This window comes from Mastomys coucha, unplaced genomic scaffold (genome assembly GCF_008632895.1).
Source record: "Mastomys coucha isolate ucsf_1 unplaced genomic scaffold, UCSF_Mcou_1 pScaffold8, whole genome shotgun sequence".
Lineage (NCBI taxonomy): Eukaryota > Metazoa > Chordata > Mammalia > Rodentia > Muridae > Mastomys > Mastomys coucha.
The window spans coordinates 38,548,667-38,569,927 of NW_022196914.1; the positions used below are offsets into that span (position 1 = coordinate 38,548,667).

Consider the following 21,261-nt stretch of genomic DNA (forward strand, 5'->3'; position numbering starts at 1 on the left):
TTTATCCTGTTTAATAAGTACTTATTATTAAGTAACCTTACATTTATGCTTATTTTTTACTTCTAATTCTTAAGGGCACATTTTAAGGTGCATCTTACTATTTTGTATTTCTCTATTTTCATTCAGCTTGTTTTGAAATCCCAAACATCTACCAAATGATAGCTAAATAATCCCCAACATAACCAAACTGAGAATCAATTAAAATTTTCATAGCCGGTCTTCACTCCCTTCTTTTTCACTAAATCCTACAGATTACATATAGACCACACCATATTTAAAATTAATTCCATGCAAGGGTAAAATATTTATATATCTTTAAAATTTTTTGAGGCTGAAAAGTTTCAATGACCAGCTCGTGTTTCTTAGCTTTTCCATCCCACCCTTTCTTCTGGATGACATCTTATGATCTTCATTTCCCTTGATCTGTCTGAGCTACTGTGGAGTATTTAGAAAGGGAGAATGAGCTTTTCTCAGCAATCACTCTTGCTATTCCTCAGCACGGGAAGTGTTTGTGACTGAGATATCATAGGTGCTGTTAAGACAGAGGAGCCACTAATAAGAAACTCTTAAAGACATTCCTGTACTCCTCAGGCTGTCTCTTCTCCTCTTAAAGCCCTCCCCAGGTACTTTTTCCTTTGCAAGAGCATCCATACATCATGTTCCAAACTCAGCATACTTCAAGCATTAGTGGTAGCAGTGAGCAGAGTGAGAGATGAAGGGGCAACAGTACAGCTGGCAGCCTGAGATAAGAAAGAAAGTATTGGTCTCCCCTCTCCTGGCAGCATTGCACAGTCTACTTGCCTTGAGGTAAACACAGAGACAGAAAGTGGAGCCATCTTGTTTGAAACTGTTTCAATATGTCCGGGTACTAATGAACAATTTTGTATGATGTTTCCAGCGAAGAATAGATATCATTTTGGTACATCCTCAGGATATTTGTTTCCTCCTATGCAAATCAAGGACTAGAACAATTGTGCCCTGTAAATAATAAGTGTATGTGCTGAGAATCTGTGATGGGAGTTATCAAGTATTTACAAAAAAAAAAAAAATACTACGTAACAAACACACAGCTCTTAGATCTTATGATAAGGCTTTATCTTTAAGAACAGAAATGAAGAAACTGTTACTCTGTGTTTACATGGTACTTGAGCTTCCTTATACTTGCATGGTCGGTAGTTACAATTTAATTGCAGAGTTAATGGTTGTTCTTTGTGTGTAGAGGGAAAATAAAGTGATGCTGTTTTCTATTTACCCAAAATAAGATGGTTCCAGTAGCCCCGGTTCTAAACTGTTTTGACAAGTGGTGTACCTGACATGGTTGTATCTTGCTTACTGGCTCCTTTTTTCCTCCTCAGCCCCATGTCAGCTGATTTGTAGGAAAGGACTACATTAGGAAAAGTGAAATAATGCATGGCTGATTGGAAATGAAGGATTGGACAGGGATCTCAGAGAAACCAAGGCCCACGTGCACAGTGAAGTAGAGAAAATAGAATCTACACACTAGGGAGTGATGTTTGCTCATGTTTTATGAAAGCAAGTAAACTAGACACAAATATTTCAATATTCTAAGCATGTCAGGCTACAGGATCTAAAGAGCCAGGCCCTGCCTGTTGTAGTTTTGCTCAGATGGTACAATGGGTATTGAGACTGCATGTTTAAAATTAAACTTTCTGTATAAATTGACTTATACTCAATTTTAGTAACTTGTGTTTTCCAATAGTCAAAGAGTAAAGAATTATCTGTTCAGAGATAATGCTGAGTGGCTTCCATAATCCAGCCCAGATGCTTGTTTCCTGATGTATAATCTAAGCAAATGCTCACATCTGTTTATATTATAATGGGTTTACAATAACGGATGTTTACTACAGAATACTTTTGAAATGACAACATCAGGAAAACTGGTCAAAAAGTAAAGTCATATTTAGCATAACAAAACCACTGCCACTCATACACCCATACTGAAATTGTATTCATTTAGGAAGAATTGCTAAAAACAAAGGGCGTTTTTGTCTTTACAAAAAAACCTCAAAAGCATGATTCAATTTATAGTCTTTAAAATGCACATAGTACATTTTGAGCAGAAAACAAAATCTCTGTGCTGAAGGATAACTATACAATGATCTGGTTTTCTATATTTTAAAATCACGGCAAGTCTTGATCACAGTGGTACTCAGCCACATCCCTCACCACCAGTCCCAGCATTAACTGGGCTCAGGGGTGCCTTTTATTTGCAACATCTGAAGCTCTGAGTAAAGCAAGCTTTGAGACTCCTCTCTCAGTTTGACAAGAGTTCCTAAAACATACCACAAACCAAGTGGAGAATTACGTTTGCTTTGCTTTCTTATTCTTTAAGTAGTTTTTAGCCCACCTAAGGGAAGTCGGAAACCACCTACTCTAAGTCCCTTCTTGTTTGAACCTAATTCTGATACTTTCAAGTCCAACTTTCCTACACAATAATAGTTCCATTCATTTTTGTAGCATCATTTGAAAATCAATCACTATTATTTAATGACTACAATATTGTAGTAATCAATGTAACTGCCAAAATAATGCCATGTAAAGAAATATCTGCATGAGAAGCTAGTAACTTTGGAGTTAGGAGAAGAGGGGGCTCTTTTTGCTCGTTTTATGAGACAGGATTTTATTTTGTATCACAGAGTGGCTTGGAACTTGTTAAATAGCTCAGCCTGGCTTCAAGCTCATCTCAGTCCTCTCTCCTGCCACTCTAGAGCTAGGATGAAGGAGAGCCCCATCTCACCAGGCAGGAGCAGGTATTTATTAGATACCGTGTATTTGAAAACTATGCTAGTGGACACAGCAGATTGCAAAAGATAAATATTTAGGTATGAAATAGGACATTTTAATGCTTTATGTTTTGATGTATTAACACAATCAAATTACATTTGAAGAACCCATTCTATTCTTCCTATTTCACATAATCTTTTGATCGGGTTTGAAGAGATGAGGTCAAACAATTATCACACATCCCCAAGAGCATATTACTAGTTAGTGCTTGCTTGTGAATCTCTATCTTCTCCTTACTGCCTGCCCCCTTTGGCCTAGCCACTTTCGGTTTCCTGAGATCAGGCAAAAGCTAGCACATGGACAAGGTCTCTGGAGGAATGGGGGAAAAATGAGAGTCTGACACCTTGCAAGTATGTAAAAACATTCAATGATAATATGGACCTATACTTTACAAAATGGTGGAAAATTAGATTACTGTTCACCAATTGCTAGTAAAACTATTATTAAAGCACCTTTAATCAAACAGCTTTCAATAGTTAAGCACCACACTTGGTTTCGGGAATGTGCCTAAGATTTAATGCATGTTTGCTTTCAGTCCTCAGAAGTTCCATGAGAATATGGAATCTGAAAGAATTGTAAAATTAACTCAGTAATGCTAATTGTCTCAGGGAAATGCCCCTCCATAAACAATCTAGGCAGATTTTTATTTCAGATAATCATCATGACTTGTTAAATGACTTCAAAGTAAATTTTAGAAGGCAGGCCAGGGCCAGGTAGATCAGGAATAGTTTAAATGCTTGTAGTCTGGATTTACACTAGAATAACTGATTCGTAATTGAAATAAAACATATGTTCATTTGTCAATAGGATGTTTAACATCTTGTTTAAAATCTTTCTTGGTCATCTAGTATGGCAGTCTCTCCATGATGATTTCCTTTCAGCCTGAACTAATTAGGTTCATAGGAAGAACACTGACATTTTGGAAGATGTTATTCTCTTGTTTAATGTGTGATGATTTTGCCAGGGGGAAAGATGTTCCTTCGCCATCCAGATGTGGCATTACTTCAGCTGGGCTCTGCATCATGATCTCTGGACCATACTGCCTCCTAAGCTGGCCCAGGAGATTCTAGCAGAGCTGCTGGAGAAATCCTTGGGTCTCCTTGCCTCCAGATATGCTCAGACGCACCCCAGTCCTAAGAGAACTGCACAGATAAGGTAATGAAACATGCTGCTTTTCAAGGAGACTGTTTTGAGATCAACTTGTAAAGCAGAATGTGGTTTTGATGCTCGAGACAAAACTTGTATGTTTAGTGCAATTGTAATATCTGAGAGGAAAGAGTACTCATTCTAAAGTCTGGGTCGTTTAGGTAAGAAAGTAGAGCTTGGTTCTTAATGATGTCCCAGCTCCTTTGCCTTACAGTTGCATTCAACCCCCTTTGCTTGTAGGAAATGTTCCCATGTGTGACTAAGTCAAATATACAAAAGAAGATAAGAGCAAATTAAGGCCCTGTAGCAGAGAAATCAACAACTAAGCTACAGTGAAGACATGAGTTGACTCCTGCTCCTAAGCAACCAAGGCATTTTAGCATTTTCATTTTGTTTTGTTGTGTTTTGTTTTATTTAGTTGCTATGCTTTTCCAATGGAGTAGCTATTTTTGTTAAGGAAACTACTTTGTTTTAAACCTGTATTTGCCCACCATGGTGGTGCACGAGTTTAATTCCACCACTTGGGAGGCAGTCAGGAACATTTCTGAATTTGAAGTCAACTTGGTCTACAAAGCCCATTCCAAGACATGGAAGGCTACACAGAGAAACCCTATGTCGAAAAAACAAACAATAAACATATTCTAATTCATTGTCCTGGCTTTCCCTTCATTTTCATTTTTGCCGCTCTATATTTTACTAAAAGCCAACTCAAGAAAATGGGAATTTGTAGAAAATGGGAAGCAAAACACAGTAAGTTTTAAATAAAAGACTGAATTAGAGTTTAATTCTAGTATTTTGGTAGTGAATATAATACAGATGAGCGTAATGATGACAGTGAGCTACATGGAAGAAGGCTTTTGTTTTATATACTCTTGGTCTAATGCGATTAAAACCTGAGTTTCCATAGGAAATAATATTTTCAGATGTATGTTAGAAGGATCCCACAGACACCAGAGACTTCCTTTAGTCTTTATTTTTAGAAGGACTGATTTCCTAAAATCATGTTCTTATAAAGCACACTGGGATTTGAAGGGCATTTAGGCCCACCATCCTGTTTCATAAATACGGCATTTTGCACAGGTTGTTTGAGTTACTTACTGATCAAACTGTTTAAAAAATAAAATGGAACTCAAAAAACAATGGAGCTTTGGAGAATAGATATAAAAGTCCTTTTTAGAGGAAAGAATACCTTTCTAATGAACCACAAATTGCTTTTGGCTGTTATGTGGCCCATCATTATGAGATATTTGTAAAATCAAAATTGAATTTACAGTTAGATCATGAAATAAATAATATATTTAATTAATTAATAGCACTATGGAGACTTTGTCTTAATGATTATACAAAAGTGTTATGCAAATTTAAAATGATTGCTTCTAATTTTTCTATGTAAAATATAAGAATATTTGTATTTGAAAGATTAATATGAAAGTATTATTGTAGAAATCAAAATGAGTGTGTGTTTCTGTGTGTTTCTTAGATTAGAAACTATAAACAATTAAAAGGAAATGAAGCTAAAATTAAAGCTTCCTAAGGTGATAACTACTATTATTTACTATATTCTACTAGTTTCCCTATAACATATATATAATTTATGCATGTGATACATGGTACTAATATATATACATATTGTATTCATATTGTATTCATGGGTTGAGATATTGGACCTCAGAAGTATGTATAATTAGTGTGTGTTGATTACAATAAAATGTACTTAAAATTTAGACAAAAAACACATGAGCAATAGAGATAAAACATTTATGAGTAAGATAAATAATGCAGCCTTCTTTCACAAATAAATATAATTTTAGGAATTTCTGATATAGGCATTTCAATTTGTACTTTGTCATGCCTTATTACCTCTCCCTCTCTCAGGAAGAGCATGTTACTTGACCTTCTGACTTATTTTTGATGGTTTACATGTGGATGAAATGGATACATATTCTGCTATCAAATATTGACCTACAGTCTGTGTGTGTATGCGTGTGCATGTGCATGTGCGTGTGTGTGTGTGTGTGTGTGTGTGTGTGTGAGTGTGTGTGTGTGTGTGATAGCACATTCTCTTATCAGTCAATTCATATTTTGCTCACAATAATTTCACAACCAGCTCTTGAGTTCCAGGAAGAGAATTATAATAGTACAAAGAATTATTGACATATATAACAATTATTAAAGAAGAGGTCATAAATTTGAGAGGGAGCAAAGGAGAATTGGAGCAGGAGGGAGGTGCAGGAATTATTTTCATGCAGCATTCATGTATGAAGTTCTTCAAAAATAAAAATATTAAATTAAAACAAACAAAACTCAAAACATTGCTAGAACACCATTGTAACTCTTGCCATTCATAAAAGTAATGACTTTAAGGGCCATCCATAATATCATGGCCATCTATAGGCAACCAATAGTGGTTTGGGTTTTCTTGGTTTGGGTGAATCTGTGAAGATATCTCTGGTATCCAGCCATATCTTTCCATTCTTATATAAGCTTATAAGACATACAGATTAGAAGTATATTGCAAGCAAAACTACTATTTTATTTAACATGATATATTTCTCTTTCTCTTTCCAATAGACTTGATGTCACGGCAATCTTAATATGCACTGAGAACATGTTATGGTCAATTTGTACTTCTGGACAGGAAATTTTGAATCCTCATAAATATAACAACCATAAAATTTTTAAAATTCATACTCACTGCAACAATCTCTTTACAACATTAGCAATTTTGACATCACCATTAGCTGAATTATATAAGTAAGTATCAAATACATTTTGTTTATCTGAGTTATTGTCATACTGCTTACTGAACTCTATATTAAATACCAATTAAGTACTCTGAGGTATATTCTTAATATCATAAATTGGAATATTTTATAAATTGAACACTAACCAATTCCCAAAGCTATTTATTCACTCTGATGTGTTTTGTGTCTGTAGGCCCCATGCATTTAATACATTTTAAGCTTCAGCTTTTTGATTTTCTGGTTTTTGAAACATTCTTGCTATATGGACTTTACTGACTTCAAAGATGAGATCTTTCTATCTCAGCCTTCCGAGTGCTGGGATTATGAGCTTCCATAGTTGTGCCAGGCAGGACCTCTCACTTTCTGAGTACAATCTATCAGGTGTGTGTATGTGTGTTTGTGTGTGTGTGTGTGTGTGTGTGTGTGTGTGTGTGTGTGTGTGTGATACCTTTTAGCTTTTGAAAGGCTCATTTTTAATTATATGTTTGCAGGGATATACACAGATGGCTGCTGGTGCCTGTGAGTCCAGAAGTTGTCAGATCCCCTGGAACTGGGCCTCAGTAGTTTTCCTTTTTTATATAATATAATTGTATCTAATTTTAATAAATATGTTTTTAAAATCTAAATGTGCTCAAATCAAAGAGATTTAATGGTCTTATATTTTCAATAGACCTGGCAAAGATTGTAATGTTAGATTTTAGTGTCTTAAATAGTAATGGCAAGCAGAAGCAGATAGGTAATTGTATTGGAAAAATAAAATATTTTTCTTACAAATAAAAGTAAAATATAAAAATTTCAGTCTACTTTTAATTGCAAGTTAGCTTGATTCTTTAGGTAATATCATAAACCTTGGAATAGACCTGATGAGCAGACTTTAATGAACAAAGTTGTAGAGTGCATACAATCAACAAAATCACTATTTTCTTTAATATGATTTTTACATCAATTAAAAATGATACTTTTAAAAAATTCTCTCCAATGTTTGTTTTTATAATAAAAGACTATATCATTACATATTCTTACTTTATTAAATAGTAAATAGCTTATGTAATTTTTTTACTGAGGTTAAAAATAAGGCAGAATGTTCCTTTCTATGCATTTTGGTTAGCTTGATATGCATGTTTTTATTCTGAGTATATTCTAAGAATAATTAACAACTTTGTTTTCACTTTCCCTACTCCAACTTGAAGTATAGCCATTGCTAAAAGGTTCTTTCTTCTTGCAAAACAAGCTGAGAATTTGTTTTAGAGGCAGATAACTCTTTCAGGGAGCAGAAGAGCAGTGAGTAAAACCACCATAAGGTTGGGATTATATATAAATGGCTTATAATATAAAAAGCTTACATTTGAAGCCCCTAATAAATCCTAGTGAAATAAACTGATTTACCATAGATGAGAAAGTCACTCCACCCTCAGTTCAATGGGTCAGTTCATCTCAGAAGAAGGCCTTGTGAAAACCAGGAACAAAGCTAACAAATTTCATGGATTGGTCATGGTGAAGCAATATTGAATTTCATGGTTTGTCACAGACGAATTGAAAAAATATAGCCCCCAAAGACATTTGTAAAACAAATAAATTATGATCACAGATTCCATATTTTAGTAATAATAATGAAACATACATTCATTATTTTTAATCTGTAGCCTTTTGCTACATTTCAACTTCGTAAGTTCTCAAATCTCTGTGATTTGTACATTTGTAATCTCACACAGCAAATTTAAATTGCTAATATCAACCAGGATTATGGAACATTTTTTTGTCTAAACACTGCTTCTAGTTTTTCTTAATTTAAAACATAGGCCTATGTCACTTTTGTGTATGAGCAAAAATCTAAATGCATCTTCATGATTTCAATAGTTCTCAGAGCAAAAATATTCACAACTTTCATCTTTTTATGTTGATGAAGTTTTTGTTGGTTTACTAGAATATAAACTAGACCTTTGAAATGTATTTTGATTTTTGCGACAAGAGATATCTTTAAGGCAGTGTCTTCTTTGCCAAGGAGGGAGATGTGTTCTGTAAAACCCCATTGGTTTTTGAGCTACTTTACAAAGCTGAGCTAGGAAGTTATCAAGATTATTAACATTCTAAAAAGCCTTCATCTCTAGCTCATGATAAAAATTAATCCATATGCTTTGAGGACTTGGGGAAAGAAAAGTAACAATAAGATGTTGAAAGCATTGAATTTTTATGATCTGTACCTGCCTTTGTCACTTGGCATGCATGTCATGCCTTGTAAGGAGGGGGTCTGCCTTTGTTTCAAGTGGTTCTGACAGATAAGCTGAAAGTGTGTTCGTTCTGAGCCTAGTGTAGCACCACTACATCTCAAGGCAAGAACATATGATTTTTAAAACCTTTTCAGGAACAATGAAACCTAATAAAAATATGTGTTATTTTCTAAGCTTCCCCTCATGAATGTCTGGTAGAAAGTTGTGAAAGGCGTATTTTAAATTTGCCCTCCAGGGAAAAAGATCTGCTGAAACATAAAACACCTATGTGAATTTTCCAAATTACATGTTGGTTGTTTCTTTGTGGGGGCGGTTATTCATAAGCACAGTCTCTCACAAACAAACATTCACACATATGGCTTTCTACATTGAAGTTCACTTGTAGACTATTTGATTGTGTGAGGTATGACACATAAGTACACATGAGCATTTGAGATTAATTCCTAGACCTCTACTGCCCCACACCAAAAGTGTCTTTTCTAAGAATTTAGACAAGTGAACTTGATTTCTGTTAAGACAAAAACAAAACACTATTATCTTCCTCACCACTATGATTATGTGCAAGGGTCACAACAGTGACCTATTAAGTTGTTCCCAAATAATTTTAGGGAAGAATGATAAATTCTGAATGTTAGAATGAAATACTACTTATTCAAAATAATTTGATATGCCAGATCTCCTAATTGTAAAAAAATGGTGTAAGTTTACAATCCCAACATTTAATAATGTAAAGGAGTGGTATTTCAGTAGAAGTGTTGATATGCCAGTCAAAATTAGCATCACAAAAAACAGGAAAGGATATGCAACAGTAAGCCAAAGAATAGTAGAATCATGGTGGAGTTCATTTGAGATGACTCATATTGCTTTAGAGTCACTACTTACTACAGTAGTACCCATAGTTCTACTTAAAAACATGCTATTGTTAGGTCCTTTTAGATTATGATCTTAGTCTATATGTATTTTCCTAACTATTTCACAATCCCCTATAGTAGGGCATATTTTCAATGAAAACCTTTTTCTATCTCAAGAATGAATGACACAATTTGAAAAACTAGCAATTCTTTAAAATGTGGGGTACAACATATGTTCATGTGCAATGTTAAGCATATGATCTTATGATCCCCAGAATGAAAACACATAAGTACAACTATAACTACATAAAAACACCACAAATAAAATATATAAATATAAATTGTATGGGAGTGGGCATGACAGCACTTTTCTCAGTAACACAAAGTAGAAACAACCCTCACACCCATGGACAGGCAAACAAGAGTCAACAGACGCATACAGAGAAATAGTATTCGATGGTAGAAATGCCACAGCAACAACTAACACAAAAGCATCATGCTGAGTACAAACAGATAGACATCCATTCATTAGAAACATGAAGCATTGGCAAATCTGTAGACAGTCTATTAGGGATTACTAGTGGTTCAGAAGAGATTGGAATGAGGAGCTAATGAACACGAGGGCAAAACCATCTTGAATGTCAAAGAAATGGTTAGTTGCATGTAAACGTGATAATTGAATTATATATCTTAATAATGCTACTAACATGAATCTAGGTTAGCCTGGCATAACAGCACATGCCTGTGGCTAAGCCAAGAGGATTGCAGGTCTTTTGGCAACCTGTGCTGCCTGCATGGCAAGAACTTGTCTAAGAGGGAAAAAAGTATTGAACAGGAAATAAAAATATTTAAATTGGGGGAGAAAAGTGCTTGACAAGGCAAAATTATTCCCAAAGACAAGTTTCTTATCCTAGCAAGGTTGTTGATAAGTTAGATTCATTTGTATGCCTACATCTAAATATTATTTGATGTATCATTTTCAAAAATCTTGGATATTTTTAATGGAACGTGTCTAATGACCCAGCTACTGGTCTATGCGTAGAAGACTGACCTGACACCTTCACCTTTATAGAGCACCCTCTGTTGAGATGCCTTAATCCCATCCTGGAGGTACACTCTGTTAACATCTTATTCTGAGAACCTCTCTGCTGGGCCTTCAGCCAAATTCCAAGTGGCAGAAGCCAAGCATAAATCCAGCTAAGTCTTTTTAGCTTTTGGCTGTTCTCACTTCTAGGGTGCTTTGGATTTATTTTATCCCAGTTACATAAGCCCAAGAGCAAGTCTATTTGTTGGGAAAGAAAAAAGAAAAAACCGTTAAGACATGCATGAGAATCAGAAGCAAAAGAAACTGAATCTAGGCTAGAGTGTCCAGGGTGATGGCTTGGCCAGTACAAATGCAGTGTGATGTGAAGGAGAGGAATGGGGCCTGGCTCCTCATGCTGGAAGATGGACAAGGCATGTTTATGCCCCTAAGAAAAGCTCTCTTTACATTCTGATAATCTACAGAGAAGATGTGCATTCTTCCTCAATCAGAAAGCGCTTAGCAATTTTAGGAACAGGGGCTGGGGAGTGGGGTCAAGAACACCAAAGAAACCCCACAGAACCAATTAATCTGGACTCATATGGGCTCCCCGAATCTGTACAATCAGGGAGCCTGCATGGTCTGACCCCGTCCTCTACATATATATTACACTTATGTGGTTTGGTCTTCCTGTGGGACTCCTAACACAGGGCTGTGGGCGCCTGGGCTGTCTTTGACTCTTTCATCTGGTTTTGGAATCCTTTTCTTCCTTCTGGATTATCTTGCCCACCCTTGATACAAGTGGAAGTGCCTAGTCTTATTGCAACTTGTATACTGTGTTTAATTGATGTCCATGGGAGGCCTGACCTTTTCTGAATAGAAATGGAGGAGGAGTGGATGGGGGAGGTCGCTTGGGAGGGAGGAGGGAGGAAATTGTATTGTGGATATAATACATGAGAGAAGGATAAAAGAAATTATGTTTTGTAGGAAATGTGCCTTTATAGGTTTTAGGGTTGTATTTTGTGCACTGATATCAATTATCCAGAGTATCATCACTTTTAGCTATATACTGAAAAGTCACTAGAGGTTATCTAATAGAAAATTCATAATCTCATCCCCCCATTGAGTTTGCAGACCAATTTTCACCCGCTTATACTCTCCAGAATAATGAAACTAATTTGGACTCTTGCTGTGGAATTAAATGCTCACACACATCACACCCCCTCTGAGACCATAAACATCTGCCATAACATCCTGGATAGTTAAATAACCTTACTACTGCCAGGCCCGAGGATCTGTGAGATCCTGACAGAAACGCCCAGCCAAATGCTGTGTTTTCTTTGGTTTTTAATCTAAGAAAATTTGGCAACAGTTAATTATTCCACTATTATTAGATCCTGTGATATTTTTTTCTGCTGTTGATGATAAAATTGCAAGTGGGTAAGTATTTAGACTGTTAGGAATTTCATAGCAGTTTTGAGATGTTTGTGGGCCTTTGTTTTCTAATGGCATCTTGCAGTTTTTCTCATAAAGATACCTTGCCTTTTCTGAACCCTTATTGATACTGAAACACTGTACTTGATAGGCATTAGCTCACAGAACCCACATTGTAATATTCCTATTTACAAGCTGAAAAATGAAGGCTAAGTAAGTTGCCTAAATAAATAAATAAATAAATAATGCCTACACAAGATCCAAAATGTTCTCAACTTTGGTCAACTCTTTGACCTTGCCTCATTCTGTTTTCTTAGCAGCCTTGTACTTCTCTGAGAAAATATAGGCCACTGTGCATCTGTTTTACCTTCTTCCATTTTATTCTAATCCAGGCAGCTTCCCAGGGTTTTTATGCAACTTCTCTACCACTAGGCTACATCCCTTAGTCCATATACATTTATTATTATTATTATTATTATTATTATTATTATTATTATTATTATCATTATTACCATCATCATCATTCTTATTATCTCAAATATTACATCCTGGCTGTAGTTTCACCTTCCCCCTAGTCTCTCCCCCATCCACCTCCCCTTTCTTCTGGACCTATCCCCATATCACCTCCTCTCAGAAAAAAGCAGGCCTTCTGAGGAAATCAACCAAATATGACATAACAAACTACAATAAGACCACCCACATACTCTCAAATCAAGGTTGGACAAGGCAATCCAGTATGTGAAAAAGGATCCCAAAGGCAGGTAAGGCAAAAGATTCACAGACAGACACTGCTCCCACTGTTAAGAATCCCACAAGAACACTAAGCTACACAACCATAACATATATGTAGAGGATCTAGGTCAGATCATACAAGCTCCCTGATTTCTGTGAGCCCACTTGAATCCTGATGAGTTGATTCTGTTGTCTGTATTCCTGTGATATCTTTGACCACCCCTATGGCTTCTCCAATCTTTCCTCCCTCTCCTCCACAGAGCTCCCTGACCTCCGCCTATATTTGGCTGTGGGACTCTGCATCTACTCCCATCAGTTGCTGGATGAGGTCTCTGATGATGATTACACTAGCCTCCAGTCCCAACACATCCTGCAGGCATGACAAACTGTAGGTGGGAGGTTTTCCATGTCCATTCTTAATAAACATTTTCATCCCAATTTACCCCTACATCCCGTGCTATGTCTTTGATCACTGTGTCTCTTTTCTCAGCTAGAGAACATCTTTTCAACTATTCTTCTGATAAATTTTATCTACCACTCTATGCCCTTAGTCTTTGAAGTATAACTTCTACCTAATGCCTAGTGCGCTGACTTTCTTCCATATTAGAAACATTTTTCCTCCATTGTTGTGTTTATATTGAGATCCATTCACTGCGTGTCCTACCACTGGCTCAATCACTGCAGTTTCATTTCTCCCTCCATCCAGCTAAACAAACAAGGACAAAGGCTTTTGCATACATGCTGTGACTAACTCCAGTAGTCTCTTCTGTTTACCTTCTCTGCAGCTGTGGACATTGTTGGCCATCTTCTTACCCAGCCTCCCTAACATAATTTCCTCCTGGCTCTTTGCCGTTTCTCTGATTTTCTTTTTTCTCTGTGGTTTCATTTTGCTACTTCTTTTTCTCATGTCACGCTTTAAAGCCTGGTCCAAAGATCTGTCCTCGGCTATCTTTTCATCTCACACTCTTTCAGTGAGTGAATTCCTCCACTCACATGTGATGACTTCCACATGGGTATCTTCAAATCAGACTTCTTTTGTATATACTAGACCAGGAAACTCAAGTTCCTACTCTATGCCTCTCTTTAGATGTATTTCAAATGTCCATAGAACTCTGAAACTAAACTTAAGTGAAATTTCTGTGAGTTTTTCTAGGCTACTCCTTTACACTCACGTTTCTTCCTATTGTCACCCTCATGCCATCTTAAACCCCTTGTCATTAAAGAATGACTATTCCTCTTTCTATTAATTTAGGACTTATGTTTGTCTCCTAGTCTAGGCTCTTATCACTGACCTAATACCATATATTTGTTGTTACCCTTAATCTCTTCCAATCTACATCTCTTACTGCTATTGAACTCTGTATTATAAGACATGAAACTCCAATATTCCCTGAACTCTATCCAGTGTTTGGCTGTGGATCTCAGGGATTCTTGTGGAAGAGTTGGGGGAAAAGATTCAGGGACCCAGAGGAACTCCACAGGAAGACTCATATAGTCACTAACCTGGATTGTTGTGGGCTCCCCAGAGATGATAAACACCAAACAAAGATCAAGCCTGGGCTGGACCTAGATCCCCTGCACATATGTAGTAGATATGCAGGCCTGTCTTGATCTTCCTTAGAGTTCCCCCAATAACTAGAGCAGGAGCTGTCCCTAAATCTGTTGCCTGACTGTGGGTCCCATTCTCTTAACTGAGCTGCCTTGTCTGGACAAAGTGGGAGAGGATACACCTAGTCCTGCAGTGACTTGATGTACCATGTTGGGGGGATACCCAGGGGTCCTGCCCCTTCTCTGAGGAGAAGGGAAAGAGGCGTCGGGGGAGCTGTGTGAGCGGGGACCAGCAAGAGTGAGGGCTTGAAATTCTTCAGGAATTCCTCATTGCTGGTACAAATGAGAGACCCCTTAAAAACGCACACCCTGGTACTGAGCTAGCCTATGTCTGCCATTTTCTTTCCCTCTGTGGATTACATTGAACAAGTATATATACCTGACTTTAACAACTGTTTGGGGAGGTTTTCTCTGACCTGAAATTTCTTGAAGCTAAAGCAAAAGGGTTTTAAGGAGATGATGATATAGTGAATGTCTAAAGAAAAATCTCCCAAATAGACTTATTTGAAGATAATCCATTTCTGCAAGACAATGAGGGGAGAAAAAAATCAAATTTAGAAAATATGACATTACGAAATGCAAGATGGCAGCGTAAGGTGATAGGGAGAGTGTTTTTCACAACAAAGTTGTATTCTACTTTGACCAGGTTCTACCTTATGCACTAGCTTTTCCATTGATATTGTCATTCTTTAGGTCTTATTTGTTTAGGCTGTCATCTGTAGGAGATACAGCAGACTTTCTGGTTCTCTGGCTCTTGCAGTCTTTCTGCCTACACTTCTATGATGGATCTGTTGAGCCTTTGTTCCTCAAGATCCATCAATTCTTGTATTATGAGAAAGAAGGTGGAAAGTGATATAATTATATTTTAATTTTTAAAAAGACAATATTGCTTCTTCATTATATGGAAAGTACCTCTTCAATCAATTCTATTTTTAAAAGCCTTTACTCTTGATTTGAAGTGGGCAAATATGTAGTCTAGTTATAAAAAATTTTATTTAGCCAAGTTATCTGCTAAGTACCTGTGTATCAAATCCTTCTTTATTAGATCAAGAGCTATAGTTGATTAGTCATTTCCAAAGGTGGAAATGTAGACAAGATATTTTGGAGAAAGTATTTTATATTTTAAATCATGATACTCTATTTCTCAATTTAGTTCCTCTTGAAAACTCTCTCTGGGCCATTAAAAACATATAAAGTTAATTGTAAGTTTATATCTATTGTCTAAAGCATATAAAATCACTTTGATGGTTAAAAATATACCTTATGCTAAATGTGATTACATTAATGAAGCTAATATTACAATTGATAGCATTTACTGAGTGTAGGTTGATTAAAGCTGTATGGAATACAAGAATACTAGTTGTAAAAGACATAGAGTACATAAAGTCCTTGTACTTTATGTAAGCATTTATCTTCAACAAATTTCATAATGTGAATTTCTAAAATTAAATTGTAATGGCATAACTCTACTGTCCTCTATGTGAGGATTGCTATACAATGGGTTATTAGGATCCTAATTCTCGATTCTGGATTTGTGTGTGTATGTGTGTGTGTGTGTATGTGTTGTGTGTGTGTGTGTGTGTGTGTGTGTGTGTGTGTTTCTGTTGTTGTTTTGGTGGATGAATTGTCTTCAATAAAATGTCACTTTATATAAAAGTAAATTGGCTTGTAAAAACTGAGCTAATTTCCAAAATTATTTCAGTGCTCTCCATAGTTAATGTTTCCCGCATATTCTAAAATAATTCTTTTTGTTTCCCTAGGACTTTTCAGCATGGTGTGAGCAAATCAGCTTCAAATTCCTTACCTCCATTGTTTAACCAGCCATTGCACTGGATTTCATGTATGTCACAGTTCTACCCTTCTCTCCTCTGGTGAGAACTTTCAAATTCCACACTCTATAATTCTGTGACTCTTTTACAAGCTTTACAGATTTGCTTCTTGGGTGTACTGGAGTCTTACAAAAAGGAATTTGACAAGAACTGGGGAAACTCCACAATTTGTGAAGCCCCCAAATCGAGGCCACAGCACTCATAAGCGTTCCTCTGGCTCACAACTTCAGTTATGCAGTGGGAAAAGGTGGATTTTGAGAACTTCATTCTATTGAAGCTAATTACCTAGCTATTTAAAAATTCATTCTTGATTTACAATTGGGGATTTGACAATTCTACAGCTAATTATGTGATATAGACAGCAAAACTAGATAGTCAATTTAGCTTAACTCAGAGTCTCCCTTAGAAGTTGAGAGAAGTAACTTTTGTAATTATGAACAATATCTTTCATTTTTATTATTTAATTAACAACACTTAAAAGTCAGAAAAAGCATTCACAGTATAAAATGTACTTCCAAAAAATCTGATGACATTTTGTGGCATTATGTAGCATGGCAGCTTGATTCTTTGAAGAATATATCATTGGACAAATGCCTTTCCTTTGTATCTGAGAATAAAATATCTTGAATAGCTAATGGAGATTATGTTGATCTGACTGCAGTCTTGGTATATGTTGGAAATAAACTGTTAGCCATTACAGATTGGTTAGAGGCAGCGTCCTGTGTCTACTTGCCCTCCCCCCCCCAGTGCCAGGACCCGTTTGGCTTCTCCTATGCAGGTCTGATGCATGTTGTCACCATCTCCCCAAGTTCATATTGCATATTCATAGAAGCATGTTTGTTCTCCTGTTTGTACGTTTTTCTTTGTGGAGCCACCCATCCCTCACTGGGTGAGACTCCATAATATTTTTCCTTTCAGCTCTGCTTAGTTCAGCTCAACTAAGGAAGTTATCACAGAAATGACTTACCCTTACAATAGTTAATCTTTATATTTATTGTCTATTTTTTCCACACCCAAGTGTAAATGAAATAAGAAGTTTCTTTCTTTCTGCTTCTGTTAGTAAACAATCTATCATTCTAACAGAACAATTTGGTCCTGAGAGTCCTTGTTCATCCTCCATATAAAATGGTGTCTGGTACCAGCTTTCTGGGACCACGTAAGTAGCCTGTGCTGAAACCTTAAAAATGTCTTTGGAAATAAACTTCTAGAAAATCACTATTGGGGAAAATATGGAGATTCTAGTGAAGTTTCATATGTAAAATATTTATTAAAGTATTATTTACAAGAGAAAATGGAAAATTAACATTCTATACTGCTATTGGAAAAAAATCACTTACAGGATAGTTATAACAATGGGTCAGTAAGGAATCAATAAAACGATTGATTTTTAAAGATATATGACAACTATAAATCATTGTAATTTATAGTTAATTGGGTTATTCAAGCCAGCCCACTTGAAGCAATGTGTAGCAGACATGGGGCAAGGGCCTCATACCTATTACCTCTTAGCCTCTGGGAAACTTTATTGGGCACCTAAGCAATTTGTATAGAGAAAGGTGCTGTCTGATGCAGGTAGCAATTCTTTCTGAAGAAAAAGAAGCTGGAGATCAGGTCCACAAGCCAGTCCTATTACACTTGAGTTAGTCTTGAGAAAAGCACCCTTCAAGGGAAAATCATTCACAGTGGATCTTAACATGTATGCCTAAATAGTTACCCTGAACAGTCTTCCTGGTATTCACTGGGTAAAGTGTCCTTTTGCTAATTCAACTCTGCTTGCTCTCCTACATACTGGTCTACAGTGTTTATCTCCAAGGGAGATTTAAAGTACTCGATAGGTGCCTAAACTCTCTGGATAAGGCAAGTCATATTTTCTAGTAAGCAACAGTTACTTGATACAACAGTTACTTGAGGTTGGATACAATGGAGAAGTACTGGGCTGTACAATTCCATTACCCATAGAGCATTGCAGAAAAATGCAAATAGAACAAAACCTCATCAGATTCCAGAGGGTGTAGACCAAGGAGGCATTTTAGTGTTTATCTCTGGTGGGATTTTACACGTGATTTTGTTTTCATCTGTATCTTCAAAATTTTTTATGAGTACAATTTTACTTCCTTAAGATAAAAAAAAAATTAAGAAAGCAAGAAGCAAGCCCGTTTTTCTCTGATTGTTCTTTGTTCTTTAATGGCCTGATTTATGACGTCTGTTGAGATTATTGCACCTGCAAATTTCTGACGGAGTGCTAGCCTTTCCCCCAGTGCTTTATGTCCAGCTGTCCACATTTCTTGAGTTATCTACTGTGATAGTGGCTTGTCCTTCCTCCCCCTTCCTTAGATCACCAGATACAAGCATCATTCATAAATCCTTAAAAGACAGAAGTTTCTTAGTTCTTTATTTTGCCTATTCTTAGTCCTAAGTCTTGTCTGGCCTTATCGTGGCCATTGTCACAAAAATCCTCTCAAGCCAGCCTCCTTCCCTAAATCACTGTAATGAACTTTGTTCATTTGACTGTTATTTAACATGTGTAGAACAGATTTCATTACGTGCCTTTTTCTCCCCAGAATCCTAAATTAGCTTGGTTTGTACCCTTGTGCCTTGTTTGCCAAGCACCCATCATTTTTTCTCTGCTCCATTTACCTCACTGTCCTTGATGCATGATTAGGGCTTAGCAATTGTTAACTTGTATTTGCTGATCATTCTCTACTTTAGACCTTTTTTAGAGCTGTAGTTTCTTCTTGTTGGAATTCCTTAGGCCTGAACTTCCCTACAGAGTATGATATGGTCACCCTTTCCTGACTCCTACTGCAAGCCTGACATTCTGATAACTGTTCTCTGCTAGGGCCATCTGATGTGCTGAGAAGAGGCAGGCGGATTTCTAAGTTCAAGGCTAGCCTGGTCTACAGAGTGAGTTCCAGGACAGCCAGGGCTACACAGAGAAACCCTGTCTCAGAAAAAACAATAAACAAACAAAAAAACCCACAAATACCCAACAACAACAACAACAACAATAAAAACATAAAACAAAAATAAAACCAAAAGAAAACTCTTTAGGATGTGCTGAGAGGGGTTTGATGCTTGTGTCATCTGGCCCAACATGTTTAGAACAATGGTAGAATCTGGGCATGAAGAAATATGATTTAGAAAGAAATCATTATTGATTTGCATTTGCCAGGCAATGGGGGATCCTAAGACCAGCAATCTGTGGCCTCAAATGTCATTCCCTTTCAATCCATTTTCCACAGTTAAGCCAGCTATCTCTTCTTCTCTTTAACCCCAAATTCTTCTTGAAAACACTCTTCTGCAACAAAAATATTCTGGAAAATATAAGAGTTAGACGATTACAAATGAAAACATGTTAGTTTTATCTTAGAAGAAAGTTTATTTAAAGAAAGGAGAGTCTATGACCCTGAACGTGTCTGATCTCGACTGATCTCGGAAGCTAAGCAGGGTCGGGCCTGGTTAGTACTTGGATGGGAGACCGTCCAGGAATACCGGGTACTGTAGGCTTAAAAAAAAGAAAAAAGAAAGGAGAAAATGTAGGAAAGAAATCACTGAGATAACTAATTTTATGAAATTTCATAGTGATTGATTTATTTTATTTTATTTATTTGCTTGTTTCTTACTTTCTTTATTATTGCAAGGGACAAGTCACAACTTTCTTATGCAAGTTATAGAACTTGTACAGTGCATTCTCTCCTTTCTCCTTCCCATGGGTCCCAGGGAATTAAACATGTCGTCTGTCTTGGTGGCAAGTACCTTTCCTTGCTTAGCCATTTTGCCAGCCCAACATATTAATAAATATGACATCTATTTATTTTTGTTTTTTTACCTGTACATTATTTCCAGAAAGACTTGAATCAGCTTTCAGAAGTGTTAAAGATACTTAATTAAATGTAGGCTAGAAGAAAAGAAAACCCAAACAGAATCAAAATGCAAAAAGTTATATAGAAAATAAACTTGCCTATAATGTGAGGGACATAATGAGTAAAATTAATTTTTATGCTCTCCCAGGCTCTGGTAATACAGTTGTGAAGACCTATTTTTAGGAAAATTAATGTATTTCCAATGCATTTAGTAAAATAAACTACATTTAAGGCCTGTACCAATGGCATGAACCAACACTGTAGATGACTTAGAATAATCAGTTTCATAGTAGAATAAGCTAAATCAACTTGTGACTATATCCCTAACAAGGTCAAAGAATGATAATATAGTGATTTCATATAAATGTTCAAAAAAGAATACTGTCTTGGTCATTGTAGTCATCAGGGGTCTCTAGAGGAACAGACCTGATAGAATGAATCTGTATATTCTAAAAGAAGATTTATTGTGGCTTTTATAGATTGTGGTTTGGCTAGCCCATTACTGTCTCCCAACAGACAGACCAAGAATCTGAGAATTGTTTACGGTTAGTCAAAGAGGTCTGATGCCACAGCTGATCTTCAGTCTCTGTTGGACTCCAGATGGAGTAGGTTCCAAGGCCAGTGAAGGAATGTCTCAGCAACAGGACAGATGAACTTGTCAGTGAGAGTGAGAGCAAGCAGGCAAAGAGCAAAGTTTCCTTCTTCTGTGCCATTCTCTGTAAACCGCCATGAGAAGATACAGTCCCAATTTAGGATGGGGTTTTCCACCTTAAATGATGCAGTGATGAGTAATTCCTCACAGGTGTCCTGGAAGGCTTGCATTTTACTTGATTCCAGATGTGGTCAAGTTGACAACCAAGATTAGCCATCATAGTAATTTATACTGTTTCCTTCTAATGCATTTTTTATGTTTCCTAAGCTTGAATCTTCATTAAACTGTTTGAAAACTTCCAAGTAATTTTCAAGTCTTCCTTTGCACTCTGATCTTGAGTGTCACAGT

General features: G+C 36.5%; 1 protein-coding gene across 14 annotated transcripts in view; it reads left to right on the plus strand.

Moving 5' to 3' along the window:
* Positions 1–21,261, plus strand: part of Kiaa0825 (KIAA0825 ortholog) — a 422,279-nt gene that overhangs the window by 130,863 nt on the left and 270,155 nt on the right. For all 14 annotated transcript variants that reach the window (XR_004115610.1, XM_031359885.1, XM_031359884.1 and 11 more), the window contains 3 exons: positions 3,770–3,960; positions 6,523–6,705; positions 16,330–16,440. Coding sequence is in view for 13 of the 14 variants with exons in the window: in XM_031359885.1 (XP_031215745.1) it covers positions 3,770–3,960; positions 6,523–6,705; positions 16,330–16,440 (485 nt within the window). In the remaining variant the exon portion in view is untranslated. The remainder of the gene's footprint in view (positions 1–3,769; positions 3,961–6,522; positions 6,706–16,329; positions 16,441–21,261) is intronic.